This window comes from Micromesistius poutassou, assembly GCF_964030765.1.
Source record: "Micromesistius poutassou genome assembly, contig: SCAFFOLD_2551, whole genome shotgun sequence".
Taxonomy (NCBI): domain Eukaryota; kingdom Metazoa; phylum Chordata; class Actinopteri; order Gadiformes; family Gadidae; genus Micromesistius; species Micromesistius poutassou.
Window position 1 is genome coordinate 69,370 of NW_028179584.1, and position 13,793 is coordinate 83,162.

Sequence of the window (13,793 nt, forward strand, 5' to 3'; positions counted from 1 at the left end):
CTTACATGTACACAATAAACACAAGGACTGAAACAATAGAAGCTGCAGACTTTACTAATCATAAACAGGTGTGCACGTATCTTTAATAACTGAACATGTTCTGCGGCCGTTTGGTTCCCAACAGAACAAAAGGAATCAAGATTCAGTTTAAAGTCATTTACAACATGCAGCATTATCCCATAGACCTCTTGGTTATTATGAATGAAATATAAAATCTGATTAGGACAACAATGATGATATCATAGTCCATAGAACAAACATGTTTATGTCTGAAAATTACAAATATATAGTTGCATAAAAAACATGTGATTTACCATCAGTAGGTATTTAATATACATTTCAAAGGGAGAGGAGGAGGAGGGGGAGAGGGAGACGGGGGGGAGGGGGAGAGGGAGACGGGGGGAGGGGGAGACGGGGGGGAGGGGGAGAGGGAGACGGGGGAGGAGGGGGAGAGGGAGACAGGGGGGAGGAGGGGGAGAGGGAGACGGGGGGAGGGGGAGAGGGAGACGGGGGGAGGGGGAGACGGGGGGAGGGGGAGAGGGAGACGGGGGGGGAGGGGGAGAGGGAGACGGGGGGAGGGGGAGACGGGGGGAGGGGGAGACGGGGGGGGAGGAGGGGGAGATGGGGGGAGGAGGGGGAGAGGGAGACGGGGGGAGGAGGGGGAGAGGGAGACGGGGGGAGGAGGGGGAGACGGGGGGAGGAGGGGGAGACGGGGGGGAGGAGGGGGGGAGGGAGACGGGGGGAGGAGGGGGAGACGGGGGGAGGAGGGGGGAGAGGGAGACGGGGGGAGGAGGGGGAGACGGGGGGAGGGAAAGATGCGAGAGAAAGAGACCGAGGGAGAAAAAAAGAGAGAGACAGAGAGTAAAAGAGAGAGAGAGAGAGACTATAACTGCCCTAGAGACACTGACGCAAAAGCAGTGTGTGTGTGTGCGCACACGTTTGTGTGTGTGTGTGTGTGTGTACACACACACATGCACTTGAACCGTGGGTTCATTTAACCTAAACGGGGCCCCGGCCCGAGAGAGAGAGAGAGAGAGAGAGAGAGAGAGAGAGAGAGAGAGAGAGAGAGAGAGAGAGAGAGAGAGAGAGAGAGAGAGAGAGAGAGAGAGAGAGAGAGAGAGACTATAACTCACACAGAGACGCTGAGTCACCCTCCCCCCCCCAGAACCTAAACCCAGGGAGGAGGTCCTCCTGGGTGAAGGAGGTCCTGAAGGTGTGGATGTGTGTCAGTGTGTCTGAGGACCCTCCTCCACCTGGGGACACTCTGTAGAAGGACAGAGTGCCAGCAGGCCGGTCCAGATACACTCCTACTCTGGTAGAGCCAGCGGGGGGGAGACGTATGTCTGTCTCTCTACCGTTGTACAGGGCAGAGTAACCATCATCATAACAATCAAGCCTCCAGGACTCGTTGTTCTCTCCAAGCCGGCTGTCACCCCATCCTCTCCTTGTGATTCCTCTGTATGTCACTGCTATACCAACAGGTCCTTTCCTCTCTACCTCCCAGTAACAGCGGCCAGTCAGAGCCTCTCTACACAACACCTGGGGCCAGGAGTCAAATCTCTCTGGGTGATCCGGATACGACTGGTCCTCTCTGACCCGCGTCACCTTTCTGTTGTCCTCAGACAGAGAGAGGAGTCTGAAGGCTGTGTTTGGGTCCAGTGTGAGTTCACAGGCATCTGACGGAGAACAAGACATGATGAGCTACTGAACCCTTCTGCATCATCATCATCATCACTAGTACTGCTGGAAGCATTGACATCTTAGATATGCTAGGATGCTAAATCCGAGGACGCTCAGGCGCTCAGGCACACACACACACACACACACACACACACACACACACACACACACACACACACACACACACACACACACACACACACACACACACACACACACACACACACACACACACACACACACACACACACACACACACACACACACACACACACACACCCTCTTCAACACTTCAGACATCATAACTTGGTCAAAATTCAACCGTTTACCATCACTCAAACTATTAAACAAATCTACACATTTGTATCTTCGATAGTATTTACTCAGAATTTCGATATCATTTATACTTTTTTCAGATTCACAGTTTTAGTTTCACTTCAGATTAGTTTTCAGTTGGTCTCACTCTAGCCGTTTGCCTCAGCTGTTGCTCGTTGAGCAATCAGTGGACATCACAGCACTCTGGAGGAGTCTGGTTAAAGTCACGTGGTGGAGGGTAGTGTGGTCTTTGTTAGTCTCTGGCCGTTTCTCAATACCAAGTACGCAAACTACGGACTCGCGGACTTGGAAGTGCGTACTTGGCAAGTCCAGACTTCCAAGTACAGACTTCCGAGGACGCGAGTACGCACCTGTGACGTCACCACCTCAGCTCTGTTAACTGCTTTACGGCCTCATGTAGGCATACACTACTGAACAATTTAAACTAATGATATAAAACTAAACCCCAGCCTCTTTCATTTTAAAATAGTATGTCAATATTTTGAATGAATATAAATGAAAAGATATGCTTATCGTGTGTATAAGCTATTCACACAACTTTTTATATGTAGGGTACAGATGCGCGTGCCTAACTGGCTATGTAGTTGGAGAGTAGACTATTGATATAATAATAATAACGAATGAGCGAGAAATGACTCTATTAGAACACACACACACACACACACACACACACACACACACACAAACAAATTATAATAAACAAAACCCCAGCCTCTTTAATTTTAAAATAGTATGTCAATATTTTGAATGAATAGGCCTACATTTTTGTTATATATGTCAAATGTTCCTATATAGCCTATTATTATAGCTTACATACTAATATTTTAAAACATGGGAATGCGAAATGCATCCTGGGATATTTAACGGTCCAAGTCCACACAAGTCACCTCCGATGCGTCCTCGGTGGAACGGCCAGTTTAAGAACGCATGGAGAACACACACGGGTTTTACGACTGTACTTGACTTGATGCGTACTTGGAATTGGAACAGTACTTGGGCTACGACTGATGACGTTTCACGAGAACGCAAAGTACACAAGTACAGACGAGAACGCAAATTGAGAAACGGCCTCTCTCTCTCCCTCATGGACTACAACAATGGACTACAATAGTGGACTACAATAGTGGACTACAATAGTGGACTACAATAGTGGACGTTGTCCGACCACTTTTTTAAATGTCAGCCACAGTTCGGCTTTCGGCCCCAACCTCATTGATCGACCCGGCAACGTTTTCCCACGCCAGTTTTTTGCTTTTGGTGCTGATTCCGGAGGAAAGAGAGCCAAACAAGATCTTATTTCTGGCCTCTACCTCCGAAATCAGCACCTCCACCTCGCATTCACTAAAGTTATTTTTTCTTCCTTTCTCCATTTTCTCCTTTCTCCTAACGGGCTCGTGCATGTGCGCTCAATGTCACGTTAATTGGGATGTACAAAGAGAATCTGTGTGAAATCGTGCTTACGCAAGGATTGATACATCCAGATTTTTTTGTGAGCATCAGCTTTCCAGATTTTGGCGTCCGCAAAGTTTTAGTCAGAAATCCACGCAAGTCTTACACAACAACACACAACTCACTGCCTCCCTGCTTCTAGCCAATCAGCTACTAGCCACCACCAATATACTACCCGGCCTTCTTTCATCCGCCGTCATGTCTCGTCTCCACCTTGGATTATCACTCCTGCTACTCCAGACTCTTAGGACTCTCTCCTCTACTCCACCAACTTCTGGCCCACTCAGCTACACCGCCGCTGACCTTCACCGCCTCAACAATAACCATCGTCTCTCTGCTGCTGCTGCCCCTGCAGCCAGCACAGCCGGAGTCCTCCGCCGACGCCGCTACATCCATCCAGGTTCTGGCCCCTCTCGCAACCAACACCTCCCCCATGGCTCACCCATCCCCTCACTCTGGACTAACTCTCTCCCCCCCGTCACCCCCACCTGCCGTACTGCCAACCTCACTAACCTCCGTTCCCCCTCCCCTGCCCCCCCATCCATCTCCCTCGCACTGCTGAACTGTCGCTCCCTCTCCAACAAATCAGCCGTTATATCTGAACTGCTACTGGACAATAACATGGATCTGCTCCTCCTCTGTGAAACATGGCAACAGCCCCTGGACTTCTACGCTCTCAATCAAGCCACTCCTTCCAATTACAGTTACATCGCCAAACCCCGCCTCTCTGGCCGAGGGGGAGGCGTTGGCGTTCTTCATAAACAATCCCTGTCCATCACTGAACTGAACCTCAACCTCCCATCTATCTCATCCTTTGAACACCTTGCCTTCTCCCTCCCCAACTCTGTCACCACTGTTCTAATCTACTGTCCTCTGAAGCCACGCCCATCTTTCCTCTCTGAACTGTCTGAACTCCTCACCATTGCGTCCTCTCTCTCCTCCCGCCTCCTAGTTACCGGTGACTTCAACATCCACACGGACAAGCCGACCGCCCCACTGACATCTGACTTCCTCTCCCTTCTCGACTGTTTCCACCTCACCCAACACATTGACTTCCCCACCCATACCAAAGGCCATATCCTCCACATAGTCTGCTCCGCCTCCCTACCCGTATCTAACCCCCATCCTCTCCCCTTCCCACTCTCTGATCATCTCTGCATCCTCTTCTCCGCTCCTCTACCCTCACCCCATAATCCCAAAAAGCGCTCCATTTCCTACCGCAACATCAAACCAGTCAACCCACTCTCACTCTCCCAGCTCATGTCCTCTGCCTTCCCCCCTGACTCTGCCCCCTCTTCCCCTGACGACTATGCCATCATGCTCAACTCCATCCTTTCTGACTCCCTTGACTCCCTTTCCCCCTGGAAGACTTCCTCTGTCTCATTCACTAACTCCGCCCCCTGGTACACCCCGGAACTCCGCACCATGAAACAGACTGGCCGCCAACTCGAGCGATTTTGCAAGCGAACCCGCCTCACCGTTCACACCGAAGCCTACAAATATCACATCTCCTCCTACCGTGACGCTCTCCATGCTGCTAAATCCGCTCACTTCTCCACCCTCATCAACAGCACCAACCGGAACCCCCGCATCCTGTTCTCCACCGTCAACAAACTGCTCCACCCTCCTCACCTGACCTCTGTAACTCTTTCCTCCTCGTCTTTAACCATAAAATCTCCCAAATCAACAGCTCCCTGACTGCCGCCGTTAGTAACTCCTCCACCCCCACCATTCCTATCCCCCCCCCCCTCCCTGACCACCCACCCTTCCCTTCTTTCACTGCCTTCTCCCCTGTTGACTCCTCCCACATTTTGGACATCATCACTGCGTCCAAGACAACCACCTGCTCTCTCGACCCCCTCCCAACGACTCTAACCAAGGCTTGCCTCCCTCTCCTCACCCCCCACCTCACAACTCTCTTCAATAAGTCCCTATCCCTTGGTCATGTTCCCTCTGTCTACAAACTTGCCTCCATCACCCCCATCCTCAAAAAGCCCACCCTTGATCCAGCCAACCTCTCCAACTACCGCCCCATCTCCAACCTGCCGTTCCTCTTCGAAACTCTGGAACGCATTGTCGCCGCCCAACTCCACACCCACCTCCGGTCAAACAACCTCTATGAACCCCTCCAGTCAAACAACCTCTATGAACCCCTCCAGTCAAACAACCTCTATGAACCCCTCCAGTCAAACAACCTCTATGAACCCCTCCAGTCTGGCTTCCGCCCGCTTCACAGCACCGAAACGGCCCTTGTCAAAGTAATCAATGATCTCCTCACCTCTGCAGACTGCGGTGCCCTCAACATCCTGCTTTTCCTAGACCTCAGTGCAGCCTTTGATACTGTACACCATTCCATCCTCCTCAAAAGGCTGCGCCAACAGGGTGTTGAGGGCACTGCACTCGACTGGCTCACCTCCTACCTCACCGACAGGCAACAGTTCGTCTCCCTCTCTGGCCACACGTCCACCCTCTCTCCTGTACCGCAGGGGGTCCCTCAGGGCTCGGTCCTCGGCCCCCTTCTTTTCATCTGCTACCTCTTCCCCCTTGGTCACATCATCCGCAAACTCAATCTCGACTTCCACTGTTACGCAGATGACACTCACATCTACATCAGTACCAAAACGACCCAAAACCCTCCCCTCACCCACATCGAAACCTGCATCTCTACAATAAAAACATGGCTGACCCACAACTTTCTACAAAACAGAGCTCCTTCTCATAGGCACCAAATCCACTCTGAATAAAACTGGACCCATCTCACTCACCATCAACGCCTCGACCATCACTCCCTCCCCCCTGGCACGCGATCTTGGTGTTACCCTGGACCCCACCCTCTCCTTCGATCCCCATGTCAGCTCCATTGTCAAGACCTCCTACTTTCACCTCCGCCGCATCGCCAAAATCAGACACTGCCTCTCCCCCCCCTGCTGCTGAATCCCTTATCCACGCCTTCATCTCCTCCCGTCTTGACTACTGCAACTCCCTCCTCACTGGCATCACCTCTCATTCCCTCCATAGACTCCAAATGGTCCAAAACTCTGCTGCTCGCCTCCTCACTCACACCCGGTCCCGTGAGCACATCACTACCGTTCTCCACACTCTCCACTGGCTCCCCGTCAAACAACGTATCAATTTCAAAATACTCCTGCTGACTTTCAAAGCTCTCCACCACCTGGCCCCGCCCTACCTGTCTGACCTCCTCATCCCCCATCGCCCCTCCCGAGCCCTCCGATCCTCCTCCACTCTCACTCTAACCGTACCACCCTCCAAACTGAACACATTCGGTGACAGAGCCTTCTCCAGGGCAGCCCCCCGACTATGGAACTCTCTTCCCCAACCTGTCCGCGACTCTCCCTCACTTCCCACATTCAAATCCACTCTAAAAACCTCTCTCTTTTCCCAAGCCTACGACCTCCCCTACCCATAACCACCTTCATCCCTGCCCCTGCCCTTGTCCCCCTGACACCTTTCATGTTTTTTATGTCTTCCACAATGTAAGCGTCTTTGGGTCACTGAAAAGCGCTATATCAATTTCATGAATTATTATTATTAACAGTAGAACACGTATAGTTAAAAGCCTAAACAGCCTCGTTGGTGGATAGCAGCATAGGCTCTGTTTGATTGAATAAGGGTTGTATTTCTTGCCTACTACCTCCCACCGATCCACTGCCTCTCTGTCCTCTCCCTACCCTTCAATCACGTAATGATGATGATCTGACAATGCACGCACATCGTAAAAATAAACAAATAAGGAATGTATCACTACTTATTAATTACTACTAATTATTATTACACATAGTTCATGCGTTATATAAGCACTAGTAAAAAAAAGTGTTTGTTGTGTGTCAAGTTGTTAACTGATGCTATAGGTTAGACTACGACATAGTAATGTTACCAATGAAAAACATTATAAACATGTCAACATAATTCACTATCTTGCTCGAGGAGTGATTACTCATACATGCTCACACTAATGGTTCAATGCAGTTTGAAGTTTGTTTGAAATAGCGTACCTCATCATCACCCGAAAGAAAACTCGATAAGGTAGTATTGGACGACATGTTGTCATAGCTTCTTGGCACATACCGCCTACCGTAGTTGCAACCAGGTTGCAACGTCCGTTTTAAAAAGCGAGCACTATTCGTTTGAATGCACTATATCATTTTACCACGAGATGGGAGTAATTCCTACACAGTGTCCCTTTAAGCTATGTAGCTTTATCAAACATGTATTCAACCTCACTTTACACTGCAGCACTCACAACATTGTCTTCAGGGAAAAAAACATTTGACATGTTTAATTTTGTTCTGTAAAATAAATCTTTATATTTTAAGAATATTGAATGTACATTTGACAGCCCTAAATCAAACTAATCAGATACTTACACTTTTTTAGAGCTGATCTCAGGTCAGCCACCTTCTCCAGCTCCATGTTCAGTGTCTCCTCCAGCTGATCCTGGGATCTCCTCACGAGGTTAGTAGGGGGAGAGACTGGTGAGGCTACAAGCAGAGGAAAGCCAAGAAGAGGTTCAATATGAAGACCCTGATTGGGAAGACATTCAAGAACATGGTGTTCAAGAACACCACCTGTGTTCGGAGCAGAGTGGAACGATCACATCGTGTTTTGGGGAGACAAAAAACATAGGATTTCATTCATGTTCTCGAGATGATTGGTCTTCTTTTAGTAACAGTGATAAAATGGCATCAATTTTGGGTTCAATTGCTCTTCAAAAAGAATATGACTGAACAGCGGTATGGGCGGTGTGGCACAGTATCATACCGGTGACATTCTGGATCATTGGACAACCCTAAGATGAATCAAACTAAACAAACACTTACACTTCTTTACATCTGGTTTAGGGACAGGCACCTTCCCCATCTCCATGTTCAGTGTCTCCTCCAGCTGATCCAGGGCTCTCCTCAAGGTCCCTACGTATGACGGAGGACGGACCTCCACCGTCGTCCAGTCCCTGGTGGGTGGAGGATCCTTCAGGGATCTGAAGGTCTGGAGGAGGTGGAGGTGGTCTTCAGTGTGTGAGAGCTGCTTCACCTCTGATCTTCTATTGGTCAGATCGTCTATCTCCTGCTCCAGCTCTTTGATGAGGCCTTCAGCTTCTGTCTCTGTGGATTTCAGTTTCTCTTTAACCGTTTGGTTGTGATCATCCTGGCACTTTTCAACAGAGCGCTTCAGAGCAGTGAAGACCTGCACACCATCGGCTATCTCTTTGTCTGCGTCTGCTTTGCTACGTCCCACTGTGTCTCTGATGTCCTTAATCTTTCGTTGTCTCTCCTGGATCATCTGCTGAACTTCAGCCTCTATCTTCCCCAGCTGGGCCGTCTTCACTTCATATTCCTCCTTTAGAGGTACAACAGGATGGGACTTGTGGTCACCCTCTGTGCAGAACAGACACACACACACCTGTTCAGTCTGGCAGAAGAGCTCCAGGAGTCGGTCGTGTTTCTTACACACCCTGTCCTCCAGACGGTCCATAGGCTCGACCAGCTGATGTCTCTTCAGGCCTGCGACTCTCTGATGAGGCTCCAGGTGGGTTTGGCAGTAAGAGGTAAAACACGTCAGGCAGGACTTCACGGCCTTCAGCTGGGTCCCAGTACAGACGTCACAGGGAACTTCTGCTGGTCCAACACAAGGCTGCTCTTTGACTGGTGCAGACCTTCTAAACCGATCAACCATCCCTGATAAGAGGGTATTAACCCGTAGATCAGGTCTTGTGTGGAACAGCTCGGTGCAAACAGGACATTTGTACTGGACTTGGTCATCCCAGAACGTTGAAATACAGGTTCTACAGAAGTTGTGTCCACATGGTGTGGAGACTGGGCTGTTGAACACATCCAGACAGATGGAACAGGAGAAGTCCTCTTCAGACCAGGAAGTAGCAGAGGCCATTCCTAGAAAACATGGATAACAATAGTAAAATAACAGTTTGAACTTGTTCAAATGCAAGTGCTTTATACGTTATATATTTTGTTGTTTCAAGCAGAAATCTTCATCCAATAGGAGGTACAACATGAAGTCCTGCAGACAGGACATCTTCACTGAGGATGAGGGGTCAATATTTTGGACTCACCTTACAATGTTTGTCTGATTATTTAGTTTAATTTAAATTAAAGGAATTATACATTCTCAAAGTACATTTATATCAATTATTGTCTAAAATATGGGATAAGTATGTGTCCAAAAACAACGTTTGCATAGGGTGAGAAGTCTGAGACTTCTGCCCAGTTGAAACAGCCGAGTGTCACAACAACAGATCTGAGATCTGGTTCATTTCCCCGCACATCAGGCTTGAGGGAAGCCCAGGCTGATCGTCCGCTGAACTCCTATATAACGGAGTTAGTAACTGAATTACTCTATAATAAAAGTAACTAGTTACCAGGGAAAGTAATTATTTGCGTTACTGTAAAAAAAAAAAAAAGTAGCTTTGTAGATGCGTGTGTCGTTGTGGGATGCTTCATTAAATTAGAGTTGCTTACAACGGATGTCGACAAAGTCTTTGCTCCTGGACATAATGTTCACTTTACATGCACATTCTTGCCTTTGACCTCAATGAATTTGAAGTAGTGCTAATATCTCCACCTTGAAAATGCCAACTTTTCATCGGATTGCTCCGGACTCGCCATTTCTACTGCTTCATCGAATCTGTTTGGTGTTTGTGTGTGTGTAGGGCTGAATGATTTATCGTTTTCTGATCGAAATTGTGATTTCAGACAACGCGATCTCGTGATCGCCAAAGCCGCGGTTTCTTCCGTGTTCCTGACTGACCCGAGATCTGTTGTCAACTATTTATACCGGCACTTGAAAAATCACCACAGGCATTTGCACGACGAGTGCATGACGAAAAAGTCCGGTGAAAAGTCTCCCCCCGTCAACAATTCAGACCGCGGACCCTGTTATGATGTAATGTCCCCAATTAATGTAAAGCAATTGGCCCGCCGGCATATCGCATTTCAGCGTTAACGCGCGTCTCGGCGTGGTAACCCTGGCGCGTCAACTCTGGCAGCCCGTAATCCACTGTACAGTTTGAGTTTGACACCCCTGGTTTACAGAATAGATGTGCAATATTTGGGTGCTGCTGAGCCATAGCCCACCTATTATGTCTGACATATTTTTCAGAAGGCAAGAGGTAGGGTCATTTTATTTTAGTAAGAGTTTATTTTATTACCATTACTTTTCAATTTCATTTACTGTAAAGTTTCTTTTGTATTTTGTTTAACTCTTTTAACTTGACAAAATGAAGGATTTTTTGCTCTACTAGTTAAGACAGTCAAAGATGGCTCTTTTAGTTCTTCAGTTGTAACAACTGCTGTTGGTCAAGGACTTTAGTTTACATGCATGTTTCTTAATAAATACATTTGAAATCAATTCTTACCTTTAGTTTTCATTCTTGCATTAGAGTAACGGCATGTAATGTTTTAATGGTATGATGTCATGTTTGTAAATATTACTTTTCATTGTGAATATTGCACTGAAGCTTGATTTGAAGAAAATCGTGGATCAAATCGAAATCACAATATCTACCAGAAAAATCGCAATTAGATCTTTTCCTGAAATCGTTCAGCCCTAGTGTGTGGCACGCGTATCCTGGCTTGTGTGTAAAAACACTGGCTCAGATTGGCTACCATGAAACACGACTCTGCCTTAGCCAATCATAATCGCTTATCTCGTCGTTAACCCCACCCGGTCTCCGTCCTCACTAGCAGTTTGTGTGTGCAGCCAGGGGTGCGTTCGGATTACGCAGTTTATTCAATCAATTCATAGTAACGCACCGCATTTAACTGTCAGTAACGCTAACAGCGTTGTAACGACGGAAAAATTAGTTAGATTACCCGTTACTGAAAAAATAACAGCGTTACCTAACGCCGTTATTTTAAACAGCCTTATTCCAAACACTGCTCAGATGAAGCGCTGGGAAGGATTTAAGCACACGGTTTCCACACCGCGGGCGCGGTTATCCACCGAGATAATAATTTTATTTGAAATGAAAACGGTAATTGTTATTGACAACATTTTTATCGCGGTTTACCGTTACACCGGTAACCGTTACATCCCTACTCTAACCTGAATGGACTTTGAAGGGTTTGAGACCAGAGTTCTGTCTGGGTTAGAGTCCTAGAATCCGGGTTGGAGTCCCAGAGAAAGTGGGTATACCACGTGGGTATACCAGAGAGACTGTTGATCTGATCTTAAATACATTGCACTTTCTAAAATGCTTTTTTAACTTTAGCCTTTATTTCTATTTATTTTTATTTTACTATCTATTATTTTCTTTTTATTGTATGACAATGTTAATATGTGAAGCACTTTGAGTCTGCCTTGTGTATGAAAAGTGCTATATAAATAAAGTTGCCTTGCCTAACCTGGTGCATCATTAAAAATATTAATGTTTACATTAAGAATTGACCCCAAAGCACTTCATGTACTTTTTTTTAATCAAACATGACCAACAGCCTGTCAGCCTGTTGGTCATGTAAGTACCAATGCAGTATCAATGCATAGAACAACACTGCCACCTACTGGTTGAGGAGGGCGGGCCATTTGTGAATCACGAGCTATTTGCTTGTGGATCTGTGCGGATCTTCGACAAGAATGTCTCAAAAATGCGTAAGTGAGGAAAGAGATGCGCGTGCGTGAGTAATGATCCACAAATGCTGAGTCATACTTCACGAGCAGAATTTTCAGTTTTGCAAATGGCTTTTTGTTTTTACAAATGGAAAATTGTGTATTTACAAAAACACAATATATTTACAAGTATGTAAAAACCAAAATACAAGTTACAAATTATAAATTTGTATTTGTGGATAGCAAAACACGTGTGCAAATCAAAAATATTTGTAGATCACCATCTGTGCGTTTACAGATATTAATGAGACAAATTTAAGCCCATACTATTCAGGATGGGACATTGCAGACATTCCAATGTCATGCCTGTTAAATGTGTGATTAATGTGCGCCTATCGGCTTTAGAAACTGGATAGATTACCATATCTACATCATCCTCTGGCCAAATCATTTTTAGGGTAATTTGAAGGGATTGTAACCTTTTCATCAAAGACCCGCCTCTCTCCTCCTCATTAGCCTTAAAGCTACAGGAACGTTTGTGGAGCTCATTGTGGGACTGGCCCGTAGCGGCTGGAACTCTGCACCAAGGATGAATTTCGGGAATGAGTCTTCAAATACTGTATTAGGGGCCACTAACACCGATATAAAGGCATCCGTAAAGTAGCATGGGACCTTTAGTGCCCCACTTCACTCAAAAAGAATAGAACAGTGTAATATGACTGCATGATTAATATGACTGCATGATTAATATGACTACATGATTAATATGACTACATGATTCATATGACTACATGTCTAATATGACTACATGATTAATATGACTACATGATTAATATGACTACATATCCAATATGACTACATGATTAATATGACTACATGATCAATATGACTACATGTCTAATATGACTGCATGATTAATATGACTACATGATTAATATGACTACATGATCAATATGACTACATGTCTACTATGACTACATGATTAATATGGCTACATGATTAATATGGCTACATGATTCATATGACTACATGTCTAATATGACTACATGATTCATATGACTACATGATTCATATGACCGTGTGATGTCTAGAGAAAGCGCATTCTGGTTACAAAAAGGTTACAGAAAGCTTAGCTGAAAGAAGACAGTGCACGTGCGTATATTTGCATAACGCGATCTGATTGGGTGACGGATCCGTCGCTGCCTGAAAAGTTAAACTTGACGGACGGACCCACAATGCACTTCGGGAGCGTCCCACGCAAGGCCAACGCCTTTCATACCCGCTGCGCGTCCGTCGACGGGCTGCAGCTGCGGGCGAGAGGGTCCGCGATCTGCCTCCGTAGCGGCTCCAACGCGGCGTGCAGGTGGACCCCGACACGGGTCCGTTTCGCGGATAGGGTGAGGGTTAGGGTTAGGTTTAGGGTGAGGGTGAGGGTTACGGTGAGGGTGAGGGTGAGGGTGAGGAGTCAGCGTGTGAGTTTGCCTGACAGGCTGCCTGTCCGATCCTAGCGCTCCCCTAGTTCACATCATAACCCGCTGTAGGGCCGGTCCGTACGGGGTCACACCGCGGGGAGAGAGGCGCGGAGGTCGTGTTGTTTTACTCACCTGGTTGCGGTTGCTGTCGGTCAGACTGTGTGTGTCCCAAAACGTGTTGTGTTGTTCTCCTGAGGGAGAGAACTGCTTCCTCCTCGTCGGGTTTCTGTCAACCTTAAGTTTCGTTTCTCGAACATCACGTCCTCTCCTGGCCCCGCC

The 13,793-nt window shown here is 47.2% G+C and overlaps 1 protein-coding gene across 2 annotated transcripts; it reads right to left on the reverse strand.

The window, feature by feature from the left end:
* Positions 1 to 807: 807 nt before the first annotated feature.
* LOC311372687 (E3 ubiquitin/ISG15 ligase TRIM25-like) lies at positions 808 to 13,786 on the reverse strand. 2 transcript variants are annotated; one of them, XM_084489651.1, is made up of 4 exons: positions 13,647 to 13,786; positions 8,304 to 9,371; positions 7,851 to 7,964; positions 808 to 1,676 (listed from the first exon to the last, which is right to left on the reverse strand). In XM_084489651.1, exons 2-4 carry the CDS (start codon positions 9,367 to 9,369, stop codon positions 1,123 to 1,125), a joined length of 1,734 nt encoding a protein of 577 aa, XP_084345777.1. In that variant the 5' UTR covers positions 9,370 to 9,371; positions 13,647 to 13,786; the 3' UTR covers positions 808 to 1,122. The 2 variants fall into 2 exon arrangements, with proteins under 2 accessions (XP_084345777.1, XP_084345778.1); XM_084489652.1 differs by lacking the exon at positions 7,851 to 7,964.
* Positions 13,787 to 13,793: the final 7 nt, after the last annotated feature.

Coding starts and splice junctions, on each gene's coding strand:
- LOC311372687 (XM_084489651.1), bottom strand. CDS start 9,369: ATGGCCTCTGCTACTTCCTGGTCTGAAGAGGACTTCTCCTGTTCCATC. Junction 7,965..8,303: donor TAAACCAGATGTAAAGAAGT/GTAAGTGTTTGT, acceptor CTCTGCTTGTAG/CCTCACCAGTCTCTCCCCCT. Junction 1,677..7,850: donor GAGATCAGCTCTAAAAAAGT/GTAAGTATCTGA, acceptor GTTCTCCGTCAG/ATGCCTGTGAACTCACACTG.